This window comes from Haplochromis burtoni, unplaced genomic scaffold (assembly GCF_018398535.1).
Source record: "Haplochromis burtoni strain Fernald_Lab_line unplaced genomic scaffold, NCSU_Asbu1 Contig_114, whole genome shotgun sequence".
Taxonomy (NCBI): domain Eukaryota; kingdom Metazoa; phylum Chordata; class Actinopteri; order Cichliformes; family Cichlidae; genus Haplochromis; species Haplochromis burtoni.
In genome coordinates, this window is record NW_024582475.1 from 1,155,255 (window position 1) to 1,172,430 (window position 17,176).

At 42.9% G+C, this 17,176-nt stretch overlaps 1 protein-coding gene across 1 annotated transcript in view; it reads left to right on the forward strand.

Annotated features, from left to right (window-relative positions):
• otud7a (OTU deubiquitinase 7A) overlaps positions 1-13,186 on the forward strand; it is a 45,822-nt gene extending 32,636 nt beyond the window's left edge. Inside the window, exons 11-13 of the mRNA XM_005928738.3 lie at positions 5,840-5,954; positions 6,542-6,626; positions 7,462-13,186. Coding sequence (XP_005928800.1) covers positions 5,840-5,954; positions 6,542-6,626; positions 7,462-9,027 — 1,766 coding nt within the window. The 3' untranslated portion in view covers positions 9,028-13,186. The remainder of the gene's footprint in view (positions 1-5,839; positions 5,955-6,541; positions 6,627-7,461) is intronic.
• The last annotated feature ends 3,990 nt before the right edge of the window (positions 13,187-17,176 follow it).

The window sequence follows — 17,176 nt, forward strand, 5'->3', positions numbered from 1 at the left end:
ATCATGCTTCTGCTCCTTTTATAGCATGCCTGCATGACTTCTGGGGTTGCACTGATGGCGGATGAAAAAACAACACGTGAGGAGTGACTGAAGCCAGAGGTTATTGCAGTTTTGTTAAGGGTTTTTTTTCCCCTTTTTCCCCCTCAGGAGTCAAGTGGTTTGCTTGGGTGAGGAAGTCAGGTGAACCTAGAGACCTGTGCACATTTCTATGGTCACCAGCTGTGTAATAATTACTAGCTCCTCAGTAGATGCCACTTGCTGTCTTTCATGATTTTGTTTGTGCTTCTGTGGCTAAAAAATCTATGAGAGGAACTGACCCTCTGGAAAACTCTGGAGCTATTTCAAGCTCTGCTCCTAAAACCAAAACACTTCCAGGTTTTCTTTGGCATCACATCATCACACTTCTAACACTCTCTTGAATGAAAAGTAAATGGACAACTTTTATACAAAGACCACCTACAAAACAGTGTCACAGCTTCTCTCCAGATCCACATCTATTAAAAAAGGACAGTATACAGTACTGTGAAAAAGTCTTGAGGCACTCCTCATTTCTTTATATTTGCAAAGAAAATGGGAAATACGTAGGTGCAGTGACGTATTGAAATATGTGAAACCATACACGGAAAACAGTATAGCTATAAAGGTGTGACCACCTTTATTCTTCAGCACAGCCTGAACTCTCTTAGGCAAGCTTTCTTGTAATTTCTTCAAGTAGTCTTCAGGAATAGTTCATTCAAAGCTGGTCTTTGGATGTTTCCTCCATTTTCTTCTGTCTAGATGATCCTACATTGCTTCAATAATGTTGAAGCCGGGGCTCTGGTGAAGTCAGTCCATGACGCATTCATTTCCACTGTGTGCTTCTCTATACATATATGCTTTTACTGCACTGGCAGTAACACCACCAACACCACTGGCTCCAAACCATGACAGAACCTCCACCTGACCTCTGAGCAGATTTTTACATTCGTCACACTGTAAGACCTGTTGCCTGGATTTGTTTCCTGTCTCTTAAGGATTTGACTTTTCAGAAATCATTCACTGGATTTTTTTTAAATAATAATGGATTGGATTTATATAGCGCTTTTCAAGGCACCCAAAGTGCTTTACAATGCCACTATTCATTCACTCTCGCATTCACACACTGGTGGAGGCAAGCTATGGTTGTAGCCACAGCTGCCCTGGGGCAGACTGACAGAAGCGAGGCTGCCACATTGCGCCATCGGCCCCTCTGGCCAACACCAGTAGGCGGTAGGGTAAAGTGTCTTGCCCAAGGACACAACGACCAGGACAGAGAGCCCGGGGATCAAACCGGCGACCTTCCGGTTACAGATACGCTTCCCAACCCCCTGAACCACAGTCGTCCCCATGTTACTTCTTCTTTTTCTCCTCCACTCATCCAGTTTCTGAGAGTTTTTTAAGGACAGATTGCATACTATGCCAAAACACATCAAGTTTTCACCTAATAGCTCTTTTGTACTTTGTTGGTGCAAAATTGCTATTTTATGGTGTTATCTTTGGTATTTGGTAAGAAATGGGAACAAATTACAGGCTGCTAGCAACAAAGTGCCTAAAAATACAATTTAAAATAGGTTCTTTGCTAAGTTGTCTGTTATGTGTAGACACAAAACTGGTTCATCCCTTGTTTGATGCCTTTTTTATGCTTGAGTGATTCACAGGTCAGTGTTAAGTGGCGTAACAAAGGAAAAAAACATTCCTCTGAAAATGGTCAGTTATAAGGATTTGATTTAAAAAAAGAGTAAACAAACAGCTAGTGTCTAACAAAAAATGGAAAGACCTTCAGAAAGCCTGGACAACTATTGCTCAAGACCACTTTTAAAAAACACAAGAAGCTCTGGCTCCCTGAAAGCAAAATGTGAACATGGGTTTTTGACATTGTGCCTGCAGTATCAAGTATAACAATATGGGAATGGCCATTAAAATTGTATTTATTCTAGTTTTCTGTGTTGCTTCAGAGGTGATTCACTTCTATTATCCACCATGATTTTCGGGGGAAAAGGCTCAGACTTGTTTATATGCATGGCTGCTGTTTACCCTGGTGAATTGAGCCCTTTAAATCTGCAGCTGTGCAGAGTGACCAAAGTCAGGAATTTCAAATTTGTGCATTTTCCAGACAGTACAAATTGTTCTTGAATCTCAATACAGAGGGAAACATTGACTCCGTGATTCTGCTGCCAATCAAACCTTGTAAAAGGTGACTTTGTCTAAGTGAGGGGAAAAAGAGAAGTTGGAGAAGCCACATTGACATCTTATTCTGCTGTTTTGTTTGACTAACAAAAAAGAAGGACAAATATGTTTATGACCAATCAAGTGATTTTCATTTAACTGCTGTTTCCTTACATGTCACACCCAAGTTTTGTATGTTCGTATTTCCCCGAATCAAACTGCAAACTTAGCAAAGTGAGGCAGGCTATCAGCGATGCTGCTGAGTGCACAGCTTGCATACCATGCAGCGCTGTGATGTCATCCATCCATAAAGTATGGAAATTGGTCATTCAAGGACAACAAAACAAAGCTGCCAACAGGGAGAGTAAATACATCACAGCACACTTTAGTCCCCCAGAGCTCAACTGGCAATGTTGAATCTCTAAATTTGGACCAGGCCCAAATGGGAACAACAGCACACACAACTCTTTGGAATGGCGAGAAAGACGGACAGCTGCATCGTGGGAGCCCGGACGGCACCTCGCAGACCTCTGCTGCCTGCTGTATGACCCGAGTGGGAACTGAGTGGGAGCTGGTTCACTGTCCTCTGGCTGGCTGTGTGTGTGTGTGTGTGTGTTTGCGATTATGACAGAATTTTTCTGGGCAAGACATTCTAGGAAAAAACATCTATAAAGAAAACCACCTTTCCTCTCAGCTTACAGCGCTGCCATGCCAGTGCTCATTACCGCCTGACGGTGTGGCTGCAGGCATAGGTCATGCATTTATTTCTTTATTTTAAGTTTGTGTTTAATATGTTGTGATTTGCAAGCAGTCAAAGGCAGCGGTGACCTCTAAGGACAAATGTCTGTCATCAGTGCTCTTATTAATATATTTACCCAGAAGGCATTTATTTGTGACTAATGGTGCCAGATATATATGAGCGATCAGGTTAACGCTGGCGTGGGTGTGGCTGGACTAATTGTGTCTCAAGAGCTTCAAGCGTCACGAAGATGCATGTCCCACCAGTATTTTGACACCTGGCACGATTAATCGCGTGCATTTCATTATGCATATGAACTTAAAAAAAGACACGCAAGAGGGCACAGAGTGAGGATTTGACGTGCAGGGACGCAGGAGGGGCAGTTGCTGCTGGTATCTGTGTCTCCGTGAAGCCTGGAGAGCAGAGCAGCCTATTGGCAGTGGAAGAATTGATGAAGCAGGGAGGAGACTGCGTCTTCCATCTGGGTCTGACAGTGAAGGCTGGAATGTCCCCAGCCCGAACAGCCTGCCTCTCTCTGCTGTCATGTGGACAACAACCCCCACACTAGGTAGCCTGAGGAGAGCTGTCATGTGGGCCAGCGAGGTCTAGTTAGTCCTCCTTATGTACGGTTGTTTTAAAAGGCACCCACACACTCAGACCAAAACAAGTACTGTACATGCCTGCACTGTGTACACACTGTAAGCACATTTCCCACAAGAGGAGGCCGGGTAGGTGTCTGTTTTATGTTCTGTGTCCAGCGATTACTGTTGAAAACCTCTTCCTGCTTCTAAGTAGTTGATCATATCAGATAAGCATGAATGGAATTATTTCAGCACTCCGGCTCTTATCCTCTGCTGCTGTGTCTGATTGCAGTCTATTACTGAACCAAATTTAGCTTATGCAGCTTCAGTCAAATGTAGAACGATCAAGCTCTGAAATTGTTTGGATTGTGCGCAGATAAAACCAGAATGCAATGATTTGAAAATCTCAAAAACTAGAAATAGAACGTAGAAAACAGGCCAAGTGTTTAAACTGAGAAACTGTACTGTTTTAAGACAAAATTTAGCTCGTTTTGAATTTGATGGCAGCGACACGCTTCCAAAAATCAGCCATGTTTACCACTGTTTAACATCCGGTCTGGCAACTGAGGGGACCAGTTGCTGGACTTCTGGGAGAGGAATGCTGTATGATACAGGATTCTCAATACTCCTGGGTCATCTTTGTCATATTTTTGTTTCATGATGCGTCAGATGTGTTTTCAGTTGGTGAATGGTCTGGACTGCTGGCTGGCCAGTTCAGCGCTGGGATTCATGCTGCTGTAACAGATGCAGTAGGCATTTTTAAAGGCCTTCGCTGAAATTGATGTCATCTGGATTGGAGCGCGTATGTTCTAAAAGCTGTAAATACCTTTCAGCACTGATGGTGCCTTACATGTGCAAGCTGGCAGCTCCATAGACACTAATGCAACCTTATACAATCAAACCTGAGGGTTCGCTTTAGTCCAGAGGATCTTGTGTGTTTTCCAAAAAAACCAGAATTTCACATTTCGAAACCCGTCTGACCACAGAACAGTCTTCCACTTTGCCTCGGTCCATTTTAAATGAGTTTCAGCCCAGGCTTCTTGTTTGCGTGATAGAGCTTTAACCTCCATTTGTGGAGACAAGGATTTCTGGAAGTGTTCCTGAACCCATATAGTGATTTCCATGTCTGTTTTTAATGCAGTGGTAACTGAGAGTCCAAAGATCACAGGCATCCAGTGATGATTCTTTTTAATATATCGTGTAGTGTGGATAATGAGATATTTGTAGTCTTTACAATTTCACATTGAGGAACATTATTCTAAAATTAATCCACAATTTGTCGACACCTCTTTTTCCCCCAGCTTGTGAAGCTCTGCTCATCTTTACTTCTGAGAAACTCTGGCTGTTTAAGATGCTCTTTTTATACTAAATCATGCTGCTGACCTGTTGCTAATTAACCTAATTATGTGCAAAAAGTTCCTCCAGCTGTTTCTTCTTAGTACCACTTGGCTTTCCACCCTTGCATTGTCCCCGTTCCTGCTATTTCGAGACGTGTTGCTGCCATCAAATTTAAAAAGTTTTTAAAATAGTGCATTTTGTCAGTTTAAACATTTGATATATTTTCTTTGTTCTATTATGAATGCAATATGGGTTTCTGAGATTCTTTTCCACAGTGGTTGGACCTATTTTAGTCGTTTTGGGCTGTTATTCATTTTGGTAATGTTAACACTATGCCACGTAAATGTAAGTGAAAGAATGGGAGAGCATTGAACAAAACTAGTAAGAGCAGTCTGACCAGAGTTTGTTCAGTGTTGCAGACACGTAAGCACATCTGTATTTCAGCGTGTAAGCTGGGATTGCACGTTCAGTCGTGATGTTGGAAGCAGTAATTGATAAAAGAGTCTCACCATAATGTCTATTTGGGCACTGTTTTTAGAACTTTCAGTTGTATTATATGATAAAAACACTTTGGGGCTCCAGACCAGTTTCAACCCAAGTTATAATAAAGAAATACTTTCCTTTCATTTTCTTTGTGGAAAAGATAAAAGTATGTTTAGACTAGACTAAACACGCCAGTCTGCATTACATCATAAACAATCAAGTTTGACTGAGGCCCTTCTGTGTTTGAATGAGTCATGTTGAATGACAGTCACAGGTCATGGTCACTTCTCTGCCTGAAAAATAAATGACGGCGTGAATACACCTCCAGTATACTTTACCCCACACTGACAGGCATCTGGGATCATTAACGTGGTATTATTCTAGTGTGTCATTACGGTGCCGCTTGCTTTCGCTCTGACAGTGCGATGGCCTTGAGAGGAGTGGTAGCATGCTATTTTGTCTCCAGTGGTAAAGCTGGACCAAGCTAATGTTCTGATAATCTCATGTCTTCCAGCTGTTATCCCTCTGACCGACTCGGAGCACAAGCTGCTGGCACTCCATTTTGCCGTGGACCCCGGCAGGGATTGGGAGTGGGGGAGGGACGACAATGATAATGCCAAGCTAGCCAAGTAAGTCCTGTACAGTATATCACTCGGCGATCCTTATCGACAAGGCGCACGGCGTCACAAGGAGTGAGAGGGTAAAACCTCCAGGTCAGGAGAGTCCTGCCTGTTCACCTACAAGGTGCTATGTGGAGGATTTAATTCAGATCATTTACTTCAGGATCAAGTCGCTTTAAAAGAATGAGAGCACTGGAAGAGCAAATTGTGAGGTTCCCATAGGTAGAGCCTCACTGAAACAGCGAAAGCCTGAGCTGAAGAAAGAGTTTATGCAAGAAGTTTCTGTTTCACATTCCTGTCAGTCAGGGTGTCATTTTATCCTCCCAACAAGCTGTAGTGTGAACAAAGCAGAAAAGACTTTATATTGCCCTCAATACGTTGTGGGCGTTGTTTGCGTCGTGGTTCCACTTCTGCATTTGAACAATGAAACACGTTCGTGCAAGATGGCTCAAAGAGTTTGTCAGTATTTTCTACAAATGCTATAGCACACCCACATGTGCCACAAAATTTTGGTGAGCATATGTCACAAATGTCACACACGTGTTGTAACCGCTGCTTGTTGTTAATTCATGTGTTTTCCCCCCCCCCCTCGCCAGTCTCATCTTGTCTCTGGAGGCCAAACTAAACCTGCTGCACAACTACATGAATGTAACATGGATCCGAATTCCATCTGAAACAAGGGTAACCTTTTTTTCTTCTTCACACAAGTGTGCCTTGTTTGTCATGGTTAATTTAGCGCTATGCAGGGACTCTTCCATTCCAGATGTTCTCGAAGCCTCAGAGTCCAATCAGTCGGCTTTATTTACTCTCAGAAAACAATAATCTTAGACATTTATGTGTTTACTGGCTATAAAAAAATAGAAAACAAGAAAGCAATTATACATGTTTGATTTCTTCTTTTTTTTGTTTGGAATTCATTGGGAATACATGAAAAGGAAAGTTTACCTCAAAATTAAAAATGCATATTTGGCCTGTAGTGCTGTTTATCCTTCCATGATTTGCTTAATTTTTGGAAAATCATCTGTAGATAAGTCTTTCTTCTGTTTAATCAATCAATCAATCAATCAAAGCTTTATTCGACACATGCAGGTTGCCCTGCAGTGAAATAGAATGGAAGTAGAAAGCGCTTGCTTCATGGTGCAAATGGTCATGGTAAAATAGAAGTGAAAAAATTCAGCAGCAGTGTTGCTTATCAGAAAACATGACCCAGATAGAGCAGGTCTAGTCTGGTAGAAGAAAAGGTAGTTACTACATGAAGGTGCTCACTATGAGCTACAAGGTCGGTCAAGTGACGCTGATATTTTTTTGCATGTTTTGAGCACCACAAGGCGAGTGCAGTGTAGGTGTCGTTCTGTTAGGCAAAAACTGGTCAACCCCACAATAATTCAGATGGATTCACTGAAAATATGTAGGTAAAGTTTTGCGGCAAGCTTTCCCCTTAAATCTTCATGGTGCTAATCCACAGGTGAATTTTGAACAACTGTTCAGTCGTGTGTGTTTGCGTGTCTTTGTGCAGGCTCCCCTTGCTCAGCCAGAGTCTCCCACAGCCTCCGCAGGTGAGGATGTCCAGTCTCTGGCCGAGTCCATGGACTCTGACCGCGAGTCTGTCGGCAGCAACTCTAACGTCAACACTGGCAAGCCAAGCAAAGAGAAGGATAAAGACAAGCAGCGAAAAGACAAAGACAAGAGCCGGGCCGACTCTGTAGCCAACAAACTAGGTAGCTTCAGCAAAACCCTTGGAATCAAGCTGAAGAAGAACATGGGAGGTCTGGGTGGCCTTGTTCATGGCAAAATGAACAAATCTAACTCTGGCTCAGGTCGCAGTGGGGAGAACGGAGGGGAAAAGGCAAAGAAAAAGGAGTCTAAGTCAACCAAGGGAAGCAAGGAGGACTCGGGCCAGTCTGCAAGCTCCACTTCTTCTGAGAAGGCCACTAGTCCTTCCCCCACGGACAGAGACAGACCCTCCAGCTGCTCGCCCACTGAGAGACAGGACAGTGCAGGTAAAGGCTCAGGGGACAAGACCCTGGAAAACTGGAAATACAGCACCGATGTCAAGCTCAGCCTCAACATCCTACGGGCTGCCATGCAGGGGGAGCGCAAGTTCATTTTTGCAGGACTCCTGCTCACCAGCCATCGACACCAGTTCCACGAAGAGATGATCAGCTACTACTTGACAAACGCCCAGGAGCGCTTCAGCCAGGAGCAGGACCAGAAAAGGAAGGAGGCCGAAAAGAAGCCCACTGTCACCAATGAGGTAGCTGTCAAGAAGCCTGAGCATGAGAGTGTCTTCCAGAGGGAGAGATCAGACAGCTCACCTCCGGAGAGCTGCTCTCCCATCCTGCCTCACCACACACACCCCTATAACAACTCCCAGCCCCCGCTGGGTCTCAAGATGCAGGGCAGGAACAGTCCCACTCCCGCGGCGCCTCTTGCCTCTGTCCCGGCCCCTCCTCTCACCCCACCTCCAGCCTTGCACCATGTCTCGCACCCGGCCCCAACCCCTGCGCCTTACTCCTCCCCCAGTATTGGTGCTAAGAGACCTGGGCCTGTTCCTGTGTCTGCCCACTACAGCCATACACCGCCCATCCAGAGGCACAGCGTGATCCACTTACAAGATGTCAACATGCAATCCTCCATCTTCCAAGATGACCCCTACAAGCCTGTGGTGGGCACTCTAAAGACATGCGCCACCTACCCCCAGCAGAACCGCACACTTTCATCCCAGAGTTACAGCCCTGCTCGCCTGTCAGGGGTCCGCACTGTTAACACCATAGATTCGCTGTCCTACAATATGCCTGGCGAACACAAGTCCCACACCTACACCAATGGATTCGATGCGGGAGACATTCAGGACTGCCTTGAGTTTGCCGATGAGGACAACTCATCTCACACCTGGCTCAACCAAGATAAAACCAAAGGGCGGAGCTCTGGAAGCCCTTTGTACTGCTTTCAGCAGCGCCGCTGCAAGAGGGAGAACTGCTCCTTCTACGGTAGGCCAGAGACAGACAACTACTGCTCCTACTGCTACAGAGAGGAGGTGAAACGCAGGGAGAGGGAGAGCAAAATGCAGAGGCCTGTATAGCCATCACCGCTACTTCAGCTTGTCAAAAAGTCTGCAGGAGACCTGAGGGAACAACACCATCTGCACTCTGCATTTAGAATAACATGATGGCAAACATTATCCTGTTTTGTTGAAGAATGCTTGTGTATTCCCATCGCCCTTCCCTTGTTAGTAAAGGTTATTACTTTATGATGGGGGAAGCAGAACTTGAAACAGTGAGCAGCTTTGGCCAGATATCGTAGTTTTGTTTGACTTCTGTCTCATTCAATTTAGTCTTTTACTTGTTTTAGAGTAAAAGTCATCTCTGTGATGTAACTTTCTGTATGTGGAAAGGAAATTTCTTTATTTTTCAAAGTGCAGAACATTTGCATCTCGTCAGGAAGGAACATTTTATCTCTTTTAATCAGTTTGAATGCAATACCTCTGCTCGGTTCTTCAAAATCTCTGTGGAAAAAAAAAATTTGTAGTTGTTTTGCAATCAATATAAATCTAATGAGGGAATAATATTAGAATTTCAAGCAATAAATTGGTGATTCTTTTGCTACACCCTCTCTCAATTTTGTCTATGCACCAATAATATAGTTACTGTAGGTTAATTGTGTCTTGTACATTGTAAAAGATCGTCAGTGTGCTTTTGTAAACCAATTTGAACTACAGGAATTGAAATGTGTAAGCATTAGAGATTGTAATGTCGGATTAGGATGAAATGTAAAACTCTCATATGTGAAGTGTACCTTTGTTCTAGCCAAGTTGCAAAGGTTTGCTGTTTCGGAATTGGACTCAAACTATTGTGTAAGACATTGTTTCACATTTTTGCCCGTAGTCAACCTCCTAAAAGTCCACAAGCACTGCCAAACTGGCTTCTTAAAAGAAAAAAAAAAAAGTACAGTTCAGATTTTCAAAATGTTTCTTTTTTGTGCCAAACACTGAACAATGTGCATTGGATGATTTGCTTCTCAAATATGCAGTGCTTATGGTGTGTTTCTCTGAGTTGCTGTTGACTGCGCTACTTGGTAAATGTGTTAGATGAGAAGAACTGTGGGTAGTGAGAGCAGGTCGATGTGTGTTTGTCTGAAGTGTTTTTACATGTCCGTTGCCCCCGACACACAACACAACACAATGTGCAATCATGCTACTAGCACTATGTGGTGACATGCAGTATAGATGTGTCACCGGTCCAGTGTGAGATTGTTCTTCTTCCATATCTAGAGGCCGTTAAAAAGAAGCACCTGCTGCTATGAGCACCACAAGCCTTTGTGATCATCAGTGCTTTAACCAATCAGAGGGGCTTTTCCAAAAAAAAACCAACAAAAAAAGAAACCCCAGGCCTCCAAGTGCTTTCTGCTCATTTGACATGACTACTGTAAAGACGCAGTGTTTGTGTTGCTGTTTGTTCTGGTGATGCTTGGATAATGTACCATGCTGTCCTTAACTTAGTGTGTCCTGGCCAAGGATGTCCACTGCTCTCTCAGTTTGCTTCTGTCTCTCTCCTGTACACACTGCAGTGTTGCTCCTCTTTGTTTCTATGTGACGACTAGTTCATGGACTCTCCACCATGTTTAGGACTGTAAGATATGATTTTGTATTTCTTTAAGAGTTTTACACTACTTTAAATTATTGATTTGCACATTAGGTACGAATGTAAATATGAGAAAAAGAATAGTTTATTGTTACAAATGTGGTGTGTCTGTGTTATTTTTGTTTAGCTCCAAAAAGTGATCGGGAGAAATCTGGACGGATAAATTACATTTTGAGACTTAAGAATATTTTTATTCACTGCTGCGTTCTCAGAGTTTGGAGTCATGTGTGAGAATCTGCTCTACATGCAGTTTCTGCTTGCTTTTTTTTTTTTTTTTTTTTTTTTTTTTAACCTTTTGGTCCTCTTTCTAGAGGCATAAAAGCAGGGGATGTTTGGTTTGGTTCCCTTTTATCATTTAAACTGTTCCAGATTTATCCTGCCATAATCACTGCTTAGAATTACCAAACATCCCTAAACTGTAGATGAGCATATTAGGGCTACAGTCCTAAGAAAACCTATGATTCACTTTTAGCAGCAATAATTTCTGTGGGATTTTATCAGTCTGTCACATCACTGTAGAAGAATTCTTTTCCAAATCTTCATTTCAAGGTTGCTTCGAGGTTTGCATTTGTCAGGTTAAGTTTTTTTCTTCAGCCATCCTGTTGCAGATTTACTGCTGTGCTTTGGGATCTTGCAAGTATTATGCTGGGGCATGCAACATCCTGTTGCACAATCCAGTTGTAGCCACGCTTTGGCTGTCAGACAGAAGGCCTTACATTAAACTCTTGAATACTTTGGTACATAGAGGAGTTTGTGGTCAACTTAGCGACTGCCCGAGTCCTGTGACTGCAAAAACGAGTTCAAACCATCACCCATCCTCCACTGTGCTTGATAGATGATGTGAAGTTTTTGTGCCAATACGCTGTCTTTGCCAAACATCTCTGCTTTGGTCTCCTCTCTAAAGCGTAACTTTCCAGAAGGTATTTTTAAAGCTCTTCAGCAACTACTCCATACAAGTCATACGTGTTCAGTCTTTTCTGATTATACTATTTAACGTGCTAATGAAGGCCTGTAGAGTCAGAGGTGTTTTTTGTTGTTTCTCTGAGCATTGCGCTCTCTGAATTTCTCGGGACATCCACTCCCAGGACGCCATGCAACTGTCTCGAATGTTTTCTACTTGTGAATACTCTTTCTCTGTGAAAAATGATGGACTTCAGCTAGTTTGCTCTTATAACCTTTCCCAGACCGATGGGCAGAAACGAATGCTTCTTTGAGATCGTTGTTCTTTCCTCCTCTCCATTGCGTTAACTCGCACCTAAATGCTCCCGACCAACAAACTGCCAAACCTTTAGCGCTTATAGAGGTGCTCACACTTACTGATGTTTAGTTAATCAAATACATTTGTTTAGCAGCACATGACTTACCCTCTGAATTCCTATGGAAGGAGCAAGGATGCACTTAGTCTTTCAAAAGCTTTTTTTCACATAAGAATTGCACTTGACCGACTGAAGATACGATGTATCAGTTTTCCAAATAAAGGTGAGTTAAACAGTTTCTCAATTACAGATTAACTGATGAGAGAGGGAGATATAGGACACAAAGTATCCTACACTGAACAGTTCAGTTCACTTTTATCAAAGCTGACCAGTGATATTATATGTGGGTTTTATTTAGATAATACTTTAAAGTAACTGCGCAGAATTTGTATCTGAAGATTTCACCTTGGCAAGTGGGGAGACTTGATTTCTACAAGAACAAGAGTAAAATATTATTATTAAATATATTGTAGCTCAAGATGAGAACCAAAGGAATTTCATCAGGTTTATCTTTAATAAGCTACTCATAGTTTATAAATGTAGGGCACTGACCTATTAAATAAGTATGCTAGTTGCCTTATCGGCACTAAAATTCAAATTTGTCAACATCCACTTCACCAATAAAGTCGTTACCTGACATGAGAATGTGCCCTTTAACTTTATGAACTTTATGATGACAAATAAACACTGGCAAAAACATTTTAAAAGAATTCTCATAACATTTGCACTGAAATATCCTTACTGTTGGTTGATAATGTGGGTCAGACTCATCGGTCATAGCTGACATTTTCCACCACACAACTCAGCAGTCTCGCCTATTTTTAAACAAAGGCATCTTTTTTTCCATAAACTGGTCGTGAATCATGAGTCAGCGTTTTTTGAATGAGTCAATCCAAACACAACGAGGGGAAAATTCCCACCGAAATCAGGGTTATGGAGTTGGGATTCTTGAGTGAACTCTAAAATAGGTCAGCATTTGAGGCTCGGAGCTGTAATCCCCCCTCGGAGACACGCCTGCACTGGCAAGAGGATTGACACCCAGCAACTGAAGAGGATGGCACAAAACAGCAAACAAATCTCCAAGCGCATTCTTGAGAAGTGCCCCCCGCCTTCAGTGATTAAATCCAATGAGGGCTTTCTGCACGTGAGCCATAAGTCATATATCAAGATTAGCAACATCAAACACCACACACACAAAATGACTCAAAGGATATTCAAAGAGATTTACTTGTCATCACAGCAATGTAGGGATGAAGTTAATTACGGCTCAATTTAATCTTTAAATGCACGGAGCAGGAGGTGCTTGTGAGAATAGTGAAGTAAGAAAGGTTTCATTCCAGTGCATTAACAAGCTGTTACCAATTAACAAGAGCTCATTTCACACAGAGAGCCAGTGTTTGAGTTCAGTTTCTTCCACTGCTGCCCACCGCTTGTGTCAGAAAAACCTCAAGCGACATGTATGACCTTAGAGCTTTACTCTTAGTCTTTAAAATTAAACCAGAATGCAACCGCGAGACAGCAGAGAAACAAATGCCTTGTTTTCCTATAATGAGGCAAAAACCGGGCTTTTAAAATGTGCAGTCTGTACAGTAGCAGCAGGCTGGAGTTGGTGGTGAGGGTGGGCAGCAGTCCTCTAATGTGTGGGATGAACTGCATACTTCTGAGTGTATAGTCTCGTGACTGAGTCGATGATGAAGTGGGATGGATTTACCTCTCCAGCTTTTGCTCTGTGGTTTTGGACTGTGGTTGCTAATAATGTGAAATGAATATGAATATGCAATGACTTTTTCAGGTCTTTAAGATGAATTACATCTCCACGTGATGCCCAGTGTTAGTCACACAATGACACACAGGGGCCTCTGTCATCACAGCAGTTATACCCCAAGCTCTCGAATTATGAACAAGTACTGAATAAGACGGAGGGCATTGTCTTCTTTCTTGGATAATATCTTCTCAGAATGTCCTTGGAGAGACCCCCCCTGTTGGTTTTCAAAAGTGACAAAGAGCTCTATCAGGCATACAGCAGGATTTTGGCAGGCCTGCTTTTTCTCTCGAAACTGCACAGCCTCCATGTTGTCAAATTCACTCAGCTCATTTCTAACTGCGATTCATGCTAAAAAAAAACCACCCCGACGCATCTGTTTCTTTCCTCAGCATAATTAGAGCCCATTACAGACCTTAAAGGAACACAATAGTCCATAAATATTGATTTTTGTTGGGTAAGCAGTTGTCTCATTATGATGGTGAAATGAAAATGTGGGACAAATATGCATATCTATGGGCGTGCAATTTGAGTGTTTAAATCCTCTCTGCACACTTCTCTTCAAGTTTGGAAGCACCTCGCAGTATTTTCAGGTCTGTTTCAAAGAGGGGCTGCTGCCTTTGATGTCTCTGCTGCAGTGAGTTGTATGCCCCACACAGCACCACCCCCTCCCCAAAGCTAAGCCTTGTTCTCAGCCAGTGCCAGCCTCCAATATCTGAGCTCATCCCACCCGCTCTCCGCAAGAACTAGCGCCAGCCCTGCCATGCACTGCACTCGAGAGTGGGTGGCATCACATGGCCCTTCAGGCTGCCTTCTGGGGTTTGGCATGTAGGAAGACACACACACACATGGCTACTATGTGATTAGGCCCGCTGCTGCTGTTGCTGCTGACTGCATCTCTTCCTCTTTTTTTTCTGTGGAGTAATTTTATAGATTCTCAAAGTCAGTGATGCCCACACACCTCAGTGGAGCATAGACCCTTTTCCAGCCTGCAGTGCCTCCCACGCCGTAGACTTTGAGTGTTTCTAAGCGCCAATCAGCGCTGGGTAGCACCACCAAAACCGCCCCCTCATCCTTGTGTTCCTTCTCTCTCACACACTGTCCTGCACTTTCACTGAGCAACCGCGGTGAAAATAACTCGCGCACGAAAGCAAAGTTTGCTCAGCAAGCAGGATTTCATCTGGAAACCTGATGCTCTAGAGCAGATAATCCAAAGAAAAAGTGCGACTAAAATGATAAATCAGTCAAAGTGAAACCAACTCCTCCACCCCCACATCCTGTCTGCAGGGTAACAGCAGCAGATATGTGCTCCTGCTACTCATTTAGCTGTCTGTACTTTGCCCTGCGTCTGTAGCAAAATAACACACTAAGAAGTAGACAACGTTTCATCTTGAGAGCAAACACGTTACCCAAGCCGTCACCTGAGATGTTCTTGTAACACAGAGATATGTGTGAATTAACTCAGTTACTAGTTTCCATTGCGTCTTCAACTCTTGCATTAGCAGGACTTTTGCAACAATGTGGAAAGATGCAGCTCCATTTTCCTTGACAGTAGTTCCCTGTCTTTATTCAATGCTTAAAACAATCCAAAGAAGAAAAAAAGGGAGAGAGTTTAATATAAACACATGATGTTGAACTATGCAGAAGGCCTTCATGTTGCCAGACAAACAGGCTTTGAAAAAAAAAGCAACATGCCGGCTGTGATGGCCTATCACTGTGCGGTGGTGCCAGGGGTGCCAGCTTGTCTGCTTGCGTAGCGTGGTGTGCTGGTAGCTCCAACCTGCTCGGAGACGGGAGGTGTACAGCATGAGCAGGGAGAACACCATGCTCCTCATCAAGAATTTTAATGCCTGCGTTCTTCCTCTTCCTTCCTGTCTCACTCAGCACGATTCAGTATGAGCAGGAAAGGCCACGCCTGTGATCTCTGCTGATGTTGTTTGGCAAACTTAGCTTAAGAGTGGGATAAAGAGATATTGGCAGGGTTTTTGCAGAACAGTAAAATGCAGAAGGTTGGAGGCAGTCTGCTTTATCTGTGTCATGTGGTGTTTAAAGTACACCAGGAAGATTGTCCATTCTTGTAAGCGCACTGTGTGAATGCGTGTGTGCAGGAAACTTCACACGGTTCACAATCTATTTGGTCTGAAACACAATAAGGAAGGAAGGAGTCCCCAGCTTTCGATGCCCCACCCACTGTTGATACCCCAGCAGTTACAGTAAATATTTGCATGGGTGAAATGAGGGAACAAGGTGTACTTCCTGTTATAAGAATAATACTGAAGCGCATGACAGGCTGGTGAGAAAAAAAAGCTTTCTACAGTTCTGTGCCGTTAGCAGTACTTTACAATTTTAAATAAGGGATTTAGCCAATATGAAAATGAGGAATGTGTTTCTGAAAAAGAAAAAGACATTCTCCCTTCAGTAAATAAAACTGAATTCAACTTATAAGCAGTGAAGCGCTCACTTCAGCTTGTGGCTAATCTTGGATAATAATTGCTTATCTAGTTCTCTGATATATCTATACCTAGGCTAGGAATGACAAGCATATAATTTAATGCATTATTAGCTGGAGGGGCGCATTATATTACCTTTACACAATGCTAGACTTCCTAGTATAGCATTGTGTAGGCCTGCAGGTCTAGTCCTGTCAGCCTGCAGGTGTGAAAAACAAAGAAAATACAGAGGTGCCAAAAACTGCACTTTCTGAAATGGCCACTTGAGTCTGGCCCCAAAACCAAGTCAATCACCAAGTAAGAAGACCCATCTTTCCAGTAGAAAACTTTATTATTACAACCTGGTTAAAACAACTCTTGTAGTTTGTGCAGTTGCTAATTTACCCTTTCATCACTATAGTGAGAGTTTAATGTTTATGTAATTCACCTGGTTAAACTGGGCTAAGGTGTACATATTTAGAGGCTGCTTTGACTAGCAGGTGACATGTTGTCTCTATAGCTACATGTCACCTGAGCTCATTTGAAGCCACTAAACCAAACCTTTTTGATTGTGTCTGTGGTGTTAATGTAATTACCTGACTGATTTAAAAAAATGAAGTTTTTTCTGTGGTTAATTGCCCTAACAGTGTTCCATCCATTTCTTCCCCCTATCCAATTCAGGGTCCTGAGGAGATTTTCCCTGCTGTCTAATGTTTGTTTTATGGGACTGCACTTGGGTAGGTATTTGCCTACGCAGAGTCTACGCAAAATGGTATGCAACCAACACAAATGCACTTGTGTGGAGTCCTTTAACAGCCTGTTAAACGAGCTGGATGACGCTATGCGTAGGTTGAACACTGGTTGGTTGAAAGAAATGGAAAACGCACGAAGAAAAGCTCAAAGAGATTTTAAAAATGTGGCATGAAAAACAAATTTCAGCTCTTTTCATGTTACAACTTTGCTCTTTTCTGTAGGTAACCACAACTAACAACAGCCCAAGCAGTAGTGGCCCACAAGCTAACTGTTTGTGACACTGCCCCCTGGGTGCTGTGCGATACTGCAAATTTTGGTATCAATCCGATACCTAATGAATAACGGTCCAGCATTTTTTATATTTTTAAATTTTATATTAAGATTTTTTCAT